Here is a 13163-nt window from a genome sequence, read left to right as displayed (position 1 = left end):
AACGTGCTATCTGTTAGCACACCCGCGGGTGGACCCCGCAACAGAGTAAGAGGTGCCTGCTCCCCTGGGAGGTTATGTACACACACAACATCAGTGGGGTTGGATTCCCTTGAGGGTGGTGGTGCTATTGATCTGTGTTGATTGTATTGTAAATTGGCAGGTTTGGACTGTCCGGGTGCGCCCGGGATTGGGCTGTATCAGGGGCGGCAGAATGACTGCTCCTCGTGGAAGGACTGTGTTGCGGGCACATGGTAATACTTACCTGAATGTGGATATGTGTGATGCTTTGATCAACTGTAAGATAATGCTCGATGTTTATGTAAATACTTAATTGTACTCTTCTAAACAATGGTGTGCTCTCCACTGATCTTGGGCGTTGTGAAATAGATGTACCGATAATGTGCCAAATATTATAAGTGTACATGACACATATGTATGTAAACAAAACTTTAAAAAAAAAACCACTTAGCTCAAGTTTACACACACAACGTCAAACACCAACTTGGTGTTTTTGATAAACATCTATCCGGACAGAGGCACGCTCAAGACGACGCATTTCAAACCCACTGCGAAGAACTGCCTGTTACTGTACAATAGTTTCCATCCCGACACCTCTGGGATAACCTCCCCTACGGACAATTCCTCTGCCTCCGGAGGAATTGCACCGAACTGAAGGACTTCAAAAAACAAGCCTCTGATTTGAAAACCAGATTACAGAAACGTAATTACCAAGAACAGATCATCAAAAGAGGGGTGAAAAGGGCAAGGAATAATAACAGAGACACACTCTTGGAAGACAAAATACCTAAAGAACAAGAAATTAGACCAATATGCGTCACCACTTTCAATATACTCTCCAACCAGGTATCTAAAATAGTGAACAAACACTGGTGAATCTTGAACTGCGGCAACCTCAAGTTACCAAAACCGATGTTTTCTCACAAGAGGGACAGGAATCTGAGAGATATCTTCGTCCATACTAGACCACGCATAACTCCCACAGTGGATTTTTCAACTTCACTCCTCCCTCCTGTTCAAGGCCACTATCCTTGCGGAAATTGTAGTACATGCAACCTTACAAAGCGGAGCAAAAACATCAAATTCAGGAATGGCACAGTATGGGAGCAAAGAAAGTTCACTAACTGCAACAGCAGAAACGTGGTATATATGATCACGTGCCCGTGCCAGTTGGAATACATCGGAATGACATCAAGACCAGTGAGGATCCGGATTGGTGAACACAAAAGCAACGTTCGCTGCAAAAGGAGCACCACCAAGATGGGCACACAGTTTCTAACTATGACCCACAGTGTGGATGATCTAAAATGGACAATCATTGAACAACTCAACAATGAAAACGGCCTACTAGAGAAAGAGCAACGTTGGGTGTTCCGTCTGGGCACCCACATAACTGGTCTAAATGATGACATAGCCTGAGGACAACTGTCATGAACCAAGGCGTGAATACTGGCTGGCTCCAAACATAATTCAGCACCCTGAGACAGTAACCCAACATGATTTGTATTTATAGGCCAGACAAGGCCATTTCAAGAATTGAGCATCTGGCCATCACATGGCCAACTCTTCCGTGCCCATGCCCCCTGTAAAATCCACAATTTCGGTGGTTTTCTGCCCTTAAGGTGAGCGCACTACTCAACGAGCCACCCTGCAAACTCCGGCTCATGGCTCGAGTGCATGCGTATTTTTCTATGTAATCACTATTTTAAATCCCCACCTAATAATGATAATTTTTACTAATGCACCCACGTGCTTTAATAGCACGATTAATTCCCCTCGACCGCTGGATACATGAACTTCCAGCCCCTCGATATTACGCAATCACGAGACACCAGAGGACTACGACGGTCACGCCCCCAATAGAACGGGGCTAATATATGCCAATCTCAAAAGACATCCGTGTCTTCAGTGCATTTAATATATTATTGGCTCAATGCCTTTAGATAGACATTTTAACGCAATCATGGTCCCACTTGCGGACCACATGACCTGTATAGGTAGTCACCGGTTTCCCAATCTTTGTAACAGACCTTTTTGGATACTACGGTTGGCGTACTAGTGTTGAGTTCACTCCTCCCGTTCAGGAAGTAACCCCTAACCACTTCCGGGTTAAGTTTGGCATACCGGTTGACGCTCTAATGTTCTGCCCAATTCCCCAGGCACAGGAAGTGACCTCCAACAACTTCCGGGTGAACTTTGACAGATACTTGTGCTTTCTCTGGGTGGCAACTCGGCAATTAATGTCAATTAGTGACACTATTTAAGAGGTCCTCCCCGCGGTCTCAATACATCACGGAGCCGAGGGTAGGCATTTATTTGAGCGAGGCAGTGTCCACGAAACTGTAAGTACGGCATAGCTGCTTAAGGAGGAGCAGTCCACAACGCAGACTTCTATATGCTGATGGCTCCTCTCCCGCTCCCCCTCCCTTACCTCCACTGAACAGACTAAAAAATTAGCTAGCATTCGCGCCAAGAATTTTCAATTCTATTAAGGACACGGAGGCGAGGATTATGCTTCTCTTTCTATTTATTGCTACTCACAGCAGCCAATGAAAACTTTTCTTATACAAACAAACTACGTTTCCCATGATGCATATACCACATCACTTCCTGCAGAGCCCCATAAGAGCCAGTAGCACCGGAACCAGTCCTCTTTATTTGCTCCGAACAACAAGTCCTATAAGTATTAAAGTTCAACAACAGCTTCCAACGTGGAAGAAAACCAGACCAGCTGGGAAGAACGTCAATCTGCACACTGGATTAATCCATCTTCTTGTCAGATCCTGAAAAAAACAGAGATAAAACAACCCGTAACTTCTGTATAATCAGAGTATATACACAACGGGTGGGCAAAAATTACATTACAGTAATTTAACCGGGTGGGATAATCCTCGCCTCCGTGTCCTTAATAGAATTGAAAATTCTTGGCGCGAATGCTAGCTAATTTTTTATTCTATTACAGGACCGGAGGCTTCGTATTATGCTAGTTTAACGCTGATTAAAAACAACAGAGGATATATCACCCACCGGTTTATAATAAAACTGCTTTAACGTTGATTCAGACGACCAGTCTGCAGAATGCATAATATCCTGTACAGTAGAACCCAACATGAAAGTCTTAGAGGCCATTGCGCCTCGGACAGAATGTGCACCAAAAACCTGAGTATCCACCCCTGCTTCTTGCATAACATCTTTGAGCCATCTGGCTATGGTAGCCGCAGTCACAGGTTTGTACGGTTTCTGCAGAGCAATTAACAATTGTGCCACACCATCAGGCCTGGTAGACCTGGTACAGTCTTCATAAGCTTTGAGGCATTGAACCACACAAACTTTAGCATTATCAGGAAAAGCATGATAATCCACACTACGTGACATTGTTTTAGTCCTGGACGTAATAGAAAACGAAACTCCCTCCGGAGTAAATACCCTACCTGTAATATCCAGAGCTTTAACATCCGAAGAACGTCTGCAAGCCGCTAAGCAAAGCAACATGGCCAGCTTTGCCGACAACTGTTTCCTGGACAACCTGATGTTGTCGGGCCAGCTATTAAACAGAGACAGAACCAGTGAGACATCCCACAACGAAGAGTACTTCGGTTTGGGTGGATTAGCTACTCTGATACCCTTTAGGAGCTTACAGATTAAAGGATGCATTCCGACAGGTTTGCCCTCGATCTGAGAGTGGCCTGCCGAGATGGCGGAACGGAAGTTATTAACCGAGCGATACACCAAACCCCCCGCCGCCTTTTCTGACAGAAAATTTACAATATAGGGTAATCCTGCCCCCACGGGATCCACATGTTGTCCCATGCACCAACGAACCCAGCCTCCCCAGGCTGAAGCATACTGCTTCCTGGTAGAAGGGGCCCACGCTTGATTGATAAAGCTTGCAGCCTGGTCCGAAAATCCTGGCATTTGCCAACGCTGCCTGAAAGTCTCCAGGCCATCAGGGACAGGACCATCGGGTGTCTCTCCCCCTGAGGGCCCTGGAGCATCGTCGAGGACCATGGGATCCTCCTGGGGAAGTCGCAACTCGCCTCCAGCAACAACGGGAACCAACGCTGCGACTTCCACAAGGGAGTCACTAATATCACTTCTGCTTTCTGGCGCATCACCTGAGTGAATACGCGCGGAATGAGGATGAATGGTGGGAACGCGTAATTCAATTTCTGAGTCCACTCCTGCGCAAAGGCATCCGTCGCCAGCGCCAGAGGGTCCGGCCTCCAGCTGAAAAATCTCGTCATCTGACGGTTCAGTCTGGAGGCAAACAGGTCGATCTCGCAAATCCCCCAAATCTCCTGCAGCCACCGGACCACTCGTGGGAGAAGTTGCCAGTCGCTGTAGTCCCTGAGGTGGCGTGAGTTCCAGTCCGCCACCACATTGGACTGACCCGGAATGTATTCCGCTATCACCGAGATCTGCTGGCTCAGGCAATAATGCCAAAAGGCTTTCGCTATCTCCACCAACATTGAGGACCTCGTGCCCCCAATTTGTTGATGTACCGTACCGCCGATATGTTGTCCATCCGAAGAAGGATGCAACATGAGATCCGCTTGGGAGCCAGTGTCCGGATCGCGAGGAGCTCTAGACAATTTATGTGAAGATCTAACTCCCCTAGGTACCAACGTCCCCCTGTGGAAATATTTCCGCAGCGCGCTCCCCAACCCCAACGACTGGCGTCGGATTCTATGACTACCTCCGGGAGAGAGCCAAAAATTGCTCTGCCGTTCCACGCCTCGACGTGGGCTAACCACCATTGCATCTCCTCCCTCACTTCTTGGGAAAGAGGGACTACATCCGTGTAGGAAAGGCCCTTTTGCAAATGCTGAATTTTGAGTCGTTGAAGGGCCCTGTAGTGCAGGGGACCCGGAAATATCACTTGAATGGACGATGCAAGAAGTTCCACTATCCGGGCAATCCCCCTGAGCGAGACCATCTGTTTGGTTAGGAACGAGCGAAGCTCCTTCTTGATATCCCGAAGCTTGGAATTTGGAAGACTGAGCTGGGCCGTCTGCGAGTTTATGACGAACCCCAGAAAATCTATCCTCTGTGTGGGAGACAAGACCGATTTCGGTTCGTTGATCACGAACCCCAGGTTCTGCAAAATATGGATGGTCATGCACAAGTGGAGAGCTACTAACTCCTGAGATTGTGCCATGATGAGCATGTCGTCCAAATAGACAATCATGCGAACCCCCTGCTCCCTGAGGTAGGCAACGACCGGTTTCAGAACCTTGGTGAAGCACCACGGTGCTGAGGAAAGCCCGAAAGGAAGGACCAAATATTCGTACCATCGGTTCCGCCATTGAAATTGAAGGAATCGGCGATTGGGGCGAAATACGGGAACGGACAGATAAGCGTCCTTCAGGTCCAGCCGGACCAACCAGTCCCCTTGTTTCAATAGGTCTGCCAGCAGATGAATGCCCTCCATCTTGAAGTGTTTGTAAGTCAGAAAGTGGTTGAAATCCTTCAAATTGAGTACCAAACTGTAACCACCGCCTTTCTTCTGCACGAGAAAAATATTGCTGCAGAAACCGCGAGGGCCCTCGTTGCAAGGAGCTATCGCGCGTTTCCGCAGCAACCCTTCTATTTCTGAATCTATAAAATCGCACTCTAGTTGGGAAAAAGAAAGCTGTCTGGGACGATGTACCTGACATGGAGTTTGAAAGAACTCTAGGTGGAACCCCTGAATTGTCTGTAACACCCAGGCGTCTTGTGAGATCTGAACCCAATTGTGATAGAAATGCTGAATACGCCCCCCCAAGGGAAGAGGAAATAAATCTGGAGCGCTCACCTGAAGACTCGGTGGCTTGGAATCCTCCTCGATAGGATTCCTTGTTAAAGCGCCGCTTGTTGAAGCGCTGCCTGGTGGGGTAGAAGGTGCCACAGCGGGTGGAGTCCCACTCTCCTCTGCCGCGTCCGAAATCTAATCGTTGAGGACCTTGGGAATGTTGGCGGCCAAACGAGCGTCCCCGACCTCGTCCGGCCCGGTTGAAAACCCCAGCGTGGAGAACGCATTTGATCCCCGCCTGAGCCTTGTCCAGGGTCGTGAACGTGCCCACATATTTCGCAACGTCCTTGACGAATCGGTCGCCAAAAAGGTTTCCGTCCGCCAACGGCCCAGGTTCCGCCGCAGCCAACTCTGTAAGATTAGAGTCCATGCGCATCAAAAGGAACTTCCTGCGCTCTGTGGAAATCGCGCAGTTGGCATTCCCGAGCAGGCAGATAGCCCGTTGGGTCCAGCCTGCCAGCACATGGGAATCTATTGTGGTACCCGATTCCTGTGCCTCCAGAGCCATCTCCAATATTTTCGCTAGGGGCCCGACCACGTCCAGTAGCTTATCTTGGCATCCTCGCCAAGCGCGATCTATCCCCTTCTTGGGGTCCTTGGCGAACTTTTTAAGGAAAGTAAGCATACTTGGATCAATGTCCGGCGTCTCCGCCACCTTGTCCGAGAGATCCGGTCTGGGACATTCGGACTGCAGCCTGTTGCGCACCTCCTTATCAAAGCCCTTGCGCAAATTCTCGTGTAAATACGCCGCCACCTCCGGGGCAGGCAACCAGTCCGAGGATCTGGGGTGAACGATATCCAAGGGGTTGAACGTAAAGGGCGTGGGGACCGGCGGAGAAGTCTCCACATGTTTAACCTTCCGAGACTTCTTCCTTGGGGGGGAGTCATCAGGGGTGTCAGAAGAGGTGGAAGTAGACTCCGAGTCAGTATCCTGTACCCTCTCTCGCTCCCTCGCTGGGCGCAGTAGTGACTCATAAGAATCGGAATGCGGCCAAGACCTAGTACGGGGCTCCCCTGCCGGCCCTTCCGATGGGGTAGTGAAGCCATGCTGCTTCGCAAATCTCTCCAGCTGCTTAGTGATAGGCTTTAAAGCAGTCGCCAAAGCTTACTGCACAGTTCCCGGAACCGCCTTTTCCAGGGCCTTGTTGACCGACTCCTGCACGGAAGCGTCCAGGGCCTCAACAATATTATCCTCGATGGCAGGTACCCCTACCTCCTCCTCGTACAAGGTATCATCCTCCTCATAATGCACCCAATTCTCCATGGTGGAACCAAACTTCTACACGTATTTGCTCATAAGGCAACAGCAAGGAGGTATAATCCAAGGGGGGAGCCAACCCCCAGCACAACAGCACCGGTACCTAGCTCCTCAGCAACAGCTGTATAGCAATTATTACAGCCCTCAGGGCGTAGTGGAGCCAAAGAGCACAAATAAGATTCAAGGAGGTGTGCTCCCTCCAGGCCCAGGTCGTTTTTTCAGCCAGCCAGGCGTCAGCAGTGCTCTCCGATGAAAAACGCAGCCTAAATGAGTAAAAGTGAAAGTGAAAAATACCAAAACCGGGTTGTTTCGACGTGCGTAGCCCAAATCCTACCAAAACAGCCCAATTGGGCTACGCACGTGGAAACGCGACCTAAACCACAACTAACAGGCTCCCGGCGTCATCGGCATACAAGGGAAGCCTTAGCGCCAATATAATGCTTAAATTGTACCCACCGAAGGCGGGGCGGTACCGTGTGCCTTTTAACAATGAAAGAAGCGCTCACGCGCTGACCGGGGCATTGACGAGGCGGCCGAGTGCCACGTCTACTCGTCCTTTGAAATGGACACGCTTTCGCGCCTCGGACCGCTTCGTTGTCCGAATGACCCCAACACCTCTCCGCACTCTGCGAGGGCCACGGAGCGCCAAAGCGCGTTGTTCCCCAACCCAAGGGTTGCATGAAATCAGGGCGCGCACGCCTACGCTACCGCTGCACAAAACGGCTGTCACATGGGAATACAATCATTACGATATCAAAAGTCACAATCAATAATCACACACAAATTAATAATCGGAGCTCTCAACTTAACTGTCTGCGTGAGCAGCAAAGAAAGAGGACTGGTTCCGGTGCTACTGGCTCTTATGGGGCTCTGCAGGAAGTGATGTGGTATATGCATCATGGGAAACGTAGTTTGTTTGTATAAGAAAAGTTTTCATTGGCTGCTGTGAGTAGCAATAAATAGAAAGAGAAGCATAATACGAAGCCTCCGGTCCTTTAATAGAATTAGGTTGCGACACCCTTCCCACCAATTTCTGAGGAACATGAAGCAGTATCTCCTAAAAAACCTAAGTATGTTGGACAATATTATACTTACCTTGCTTAATAAACTAAACCCCCCATTCTCCACCCCGTTTTTCAACCAGGAAATAGAGCGTGTGTTTTCTGTTCCGTGTGTGTATGTCTTGTCTGTTTACCCAGAGGACACTGCACTAGTGGGGAAATACACGATTATGGCTAATGATACACCTTTCACCTTGTGGTGCACTTTTTCTTACAGGTGACAAGTGTTTGCGCAGAAGGAAGCGTTTTTTTACTGTTTGTAATTAGCTGTGCTTTCTTTTTCCAGATTAACATGTAGAATTCCAAGAGGGCATTGTATACAGTGCATGATTGCTTGCATCCCCACTTACTTGTACATATCACTAGCTTCACTCCAGCGACATCTTTCTCGTTAACATAGTGATAATAGAAGGGATCAGTCATACTCCTGATAAAGAAGCCCTAGCGCTTCGAAACATGTTGGCTTAATTAGGGGTATCGGCACATTAACGCAGGACATCTCCGACCCACTGTTTTTAGTAGGACCAGTTCCGGGGAATATTAAAGTTTTTCGTCCTCAGGGGCCAGGTCCTTTTTAATCTCACTTTTCCACTCACTCTCGACCCTTCCTCTCACAAACTCCTACACCACACATAGTACTGAAGATCAGTGCTCCTGCGTAGTTATAGCACGCCCCATCCCGCAGCAGGACGAGAAGACCCCCATGATGAAGCATGACACCAAGGGCCCTTTTGGTGTGTGAGGGGTATTTAAGCAAACACTGTGTACTTCCAACCAATGGAGGAGACACACTCTAACCAGCGAAATAAAACTTCCACTAAAAGAAACCCATCTACAGGTGAAGCTGACAGGGCCCCAGACCTCAGTCTCGGTAGTTGGGGCATCAGAGTCCAGCAGAAGTGGAAGCTGACAGGGCCCCAGACCTCAGTCTCTGTAGTTGGGGCATCAGAGTCCAGCAGACGTGGAAGCTGACAGGACCCCAGACCTCAGTCTCGGTAGTTGGGGCATCAGAGTCCAGCAGAAGTGGAAGCTGACAGGGCCCCAGACCTCAGTCTCTGTAGTTGGGGCATCAGAGTCCAGCAGAAGTGGAAGCTGACAGGGCCCCAGACCTCAGTCTCGGTAGTTGGGGTATCAGACACCAGCAGCAGTAGAATAGAAGCTGACAGGGCCCCAGACCTCAGTCTCTGTAGTTGGGGCATCAGAGTCCAGCAGAAGTGGAAGCTGACAGGGCCCCAGACCTCAGTCTCGGTAGTTGGGGCATCAGAGTCCAGCAGAAGTGGAAGCTGACAGGGCCCCAGACCTCAGTCTCGGTAGTTGGGGCATCAGAGTCCAGCAGAAGTGGAAGCTGACAGGGCCCCAGACCTCAGTCTCGGTAGTTGGGGTATCAGACACCAGCAGCAGTAGAATAGAAGCTGACGGGGCCCCAGACCTCAGTCTCGGTAGTTGGGGTATCAGACACCAGCAGCAGTAGAATAGAAGCTGACAGGGCCCCAGACCTCAGTCTCTGTAGTTGGGGCATCAGAGTGCAGCAGAAGTGGAAGCTGACGGGGCCCCAGACCTCAGTCTCTGTAGTTGGGACATCAGACACCAGCAGCAGTAGAATAGATGCTGACGGGGCCCCAGACCTCAGTCTCGGTAGTTGGGGCATCAGAGTCCAGCAGAAGTGGAAGCTGACAGGGACCCAGACCTCAGTCTCGGTAGTTGGGGCATCAGAGTCCAGCAGAAGTGGAAGCTGACATGGCCCCAGACCTCAGTCTCGGTAGTTGGGGCATCAGAGTCCAGCAGAAGTGGAAGCTGACATGGCCCCAGACCTCAGTCTCGGTAGTTGGGGCATCAGAGTCCAGCAGAAGTGGAAGCTGACAGGGCCCCAGACCTCAGTCTCGGTAGTTGGGGCATCAGAGTCCAGCAGAAGTGGAAGCTGACCGAGACTGACAGACCTCAGTCTCGGTAGTTGGGGCATCAGAGTCCAGCAGAAGTGGAAGCTGACCGAGACTGACAGACCTCAGTCTCTGTAGTTGGGGCATCAGAGTCCAGCAGAAGTGGAAGCTGACAGGGCCCCAGACCTCAGTCTCGGTAGTTGGGGCATCAGAGTCCAGCAGAAGTGGAAGCTGACAGGGCCCCAGACCTCAGTCTCGGTAGTTGGGGCATCAGAGTCCAGCAGAAGTGGAAGCTGACAGGGCCCCAGACCTCAGTCTCTGTAGTTGGGGCATCAGAGTCCAGCAGAAGTGGAAGCTGACAGGGCCCCAGACCTCAGTCTCTGTAGTTGGGGCATCAGAGTCCAGCAGAAGTGGAAGCTGACGGGGCCCCAGACCTCAGTCTCGGTAGTTGGGGCATCAGAGTCCAGCAGAAGTGGAAGCTGACATGGCCCCAGACCCCAATCCCTCCCACTCCCACTTAGTTTTAAACACAGATGCTATTGCCCTCGCCTGCATGCATTGTAACTGGGCTGCTTCCACGTCCAAGATTGAGTTAAAGGCGGGGAGGGAGGCTAAGTGCATCCCGGGACCCCAACCGGTCCTGCAGCATTAGGAGGACGGCCAGTTAAAGGCCCTACTCCTCAATACGCGGTCCCTAAAAAACATGATCTATATATTTATGATCTGCTGCAAGATACAAGCCCTGATTTTTTTCTTTCTAACCGAAACGTGGCTTAATGAAGGCTCTAACCCTACTATTGCGAGTGCCATTCCGTCCGGGTACCAGATCATAAGGAAGGATCGGACAGTGGGTATAGGCTGAGGCATCGCTATAATCTTTAAAAAAAAGATGTTCTTGCATTATAGTACCCACAGATAAGGTAGTGGGGGCCGAAGGTCTTGGATTTCATGTTGTAGTGTCTGCTCATCAATCCTTTGCCGGCATTTTAATTTATAGACCCCCTGGGCTGGCCAGTACATTCAGTGACGTCATATCTCCCGTTGTCACCAAATATAAACACTGCCTGGTGCTTGGAGATTTCAACACTCATATGGACAAGCCAGCCGAGCAGGAGTCCATCAGACTGTGGAAATCTTTAGATTTTCTTAATATGGTCCCGTATGTCCATCTCCCTACTCATGAGAAGGGACATACTCTGGATGACGCACCCCTTCCTCTAGTGTGGCCAGACCACTATCTCCTTGGTTTTAGAGACACTAAGGAGCCCGATGGCCCTCACTTTTATGGGAAGACGCCCCCCAGCAGTTTTAGACCTTTCCATCTGATTACTCCGGATCCCTGAGTGCTGCTCTCAGTCATCGTCCGATCACCGTCAGTGGCAACCTTTAGAATGATGTAGTCTGACTGGCTACAGCTCCGCTCTTGGAAGCTAGCACCCCCCACCTCTCGCTCAGCAAAATCCACCCGAGCCTCTGCCCCTTGGTTTACGGAAGCCCTCAGGAAGAGTAAAAGTGCCTGTAGACGTCTGGAGAGGACATGGGGGAAAAATGTCAATCTTGAAGATGAAATAATCTATAAACAGGCTTTGAAGATCCATTATAATAAAATTTATGAGGAAAAGAAACGTTTTTTCCATCCAAAATTGAGTCGTCGGAACACAAAAGCAAAGAAATCTTCGAAATAGTCAGAGAGTTTTCATCTCCGAGTGCTGTCGACAGGCCCTTCACTCCCAATGAGGAATGGGTTAGCCATCTGGCCTTTTATTTCCATGAAAAACATTTAAATCATTCAAGCCTCCTTTGAGGACCCGCCCCTGGCCAAGGGAAAGTTTGTTGGGCCCCTCAATCCCTTCCACCCTCGGGACAGGCCCGCCTTTCTCACAGTTTCCTTCAATTCCTCTAGAAAAATCTTTGGAGATTATGAAAGCTCTCAAGTCAGGCTCACCTACTGACCCATGCCCAGCTAAAGTGCTGGTGTCTATAGCCGAGATTATCAATCCAGCTGTGATTCTGATCCTCAATATTTCACTGCAGAATGGGCAGGTGACAGACAGATGGAAGAATGCAAAAATTCTCCCTCTACTAAAAAAACCTTCTGCCGACCCTTTGATAGCCTCTAATTATAGGCCAATATCTCTACTCCCCCTTTTCTCCAAAGCATTGGAGAAATATGTGAATCTTGTCACTACGGAATATGTGGAAGTCAACCAGGTGTTCCACCATAGCCAGTCTGGTTTCAGAGCAAACTTTAGTACTGAAACAGCTCTACTGGAAGTCTCTGAGGTTATCAAGGAGACATTAGATAAAGGAGGCAAAGCGGTGCTGCTTCTGTTGGACCTATCCGCGGCCTTTGATACCGTGCCCCACGACCGGCTCCTGCAGAGACTTCTGGAGTGCGACCTTGGCGGCACAGTACTCAAGTGGTTTGCTTCTTTTCTCAAAGACCGCCAGCAAATGATTTGGTCTCTGCCCTTTGCTGCCCCCCCCCCCTTGAAGGTAGGGGTTCCTCAGTGCTCGATTCCGAGCCCGACACGTTTCAACTTATATATGGTCCACCTCGCGCATCTAGCGGAAGGCACATGGTGCGACAATAGTATCATGCGCAGATGATACTCAATTGCTGTCTACCTGTGATAAGGGTGCTGATTTTAGAGGGGATGTGATCAACACCTGCCTGTCAGATGTGTTCTCCTGGTTACAACTGAACCAATTAAAGTGTAATTCGGAGAAATCAAAGATCATTTTCTTTGGTCCTTCTCCTTGTGATGTATGGCGCCAATGGTGGCCTTTGGACATGTCCCCCCCCTGCAACCTCAGTAAGGACAGTCAAGAACTTAGGGGTCAAACTGGATGATGATTTATCCATGAAGGCTCAGATTCAAATAGTAGCAGGGTCCTGTTTCGGCTTGTTAAAAATGTTAAAGCACTCTCTGCCCCTGCTTCTGGTGACTCACAGAAAGACGGTGGTCCAGGCTTTGATTGTGTCAAGACTGGACTACGTGAACATCCTGTACCAGGGCCTTCGGAATATTTACTGACACGTCTTCAAGTGGTCCAGAATGCTACGGCAAGGGTGATTCTCATGCTAGGACCTAGAACGCGGGTGTCTTCCCTCTTGAAAGCCCTGCACTGGCTGCCGGTTCATAAGAGGATTCGGT

At 49.7% G+C, this 13163-nt stretch overlaps 1 protein-coding gene across 1 annotated transcript; it reads right to left on the bottom strand.

Moving 5' to 3' along the window:
* Positions 1–2576: 2576 nt before the first annotated feature.
* LOC146868965 (uncharacterized) lies at positions 2577–8551 on the bottom strand. The gene is made up of 2 exons (XM_085624780.1): positions 8479–8551; positions 2577–6913 (listed from the first exon to the last, which is right to left on the bottom strand). Exons 1-2 carry the CDS (start codon positions 8549–8551, stop codon positions 3780–3782), a joined length of 3207 nt encoding a protein of 1068 aa, XP_085480906.1. The 3' UTR covers positions 2577–3779.
* Between the last annotated feature and the right edge of the window lie 4612 nt (positions 8552–13163).

This window comes from Triturus cristatus, chromosome 1_2, assembly GCF_964204655.1.
Source record: "Triturus cristatus chromosome 1_2, aTriCri1.1, whole genome shotgun sequence".
In the NCBI taxonomy this organism is placed as follows: Eukaryota; Metazoa; Chordata; class Amphibia; order Caudata; family Salamandridae; genus Triturus; species Triturus cristatus.
This window is presented reverse-complemented; position numbering and strand designations above follow the sequence as displayed.

What these genes read in the sequence shown, in the direction of transcription:
- LOC146868965 (XM_085624780.1), bottom strand. Translation starts at nt 8,551, where the DNA reads ATGACTGATCCCTTCTATTATCACTATGTTAACGAGAAAGATGTCGCT. An exon ending in GAAGCTAGTGATATGTACAA is followed by an intron (nt 6,914 to 8,478) that starts GTAAGTGGGGAT and finishes CTGTGCAGTAAG; the next exon opens with CTTTGGCGACTGCTTTAAAG.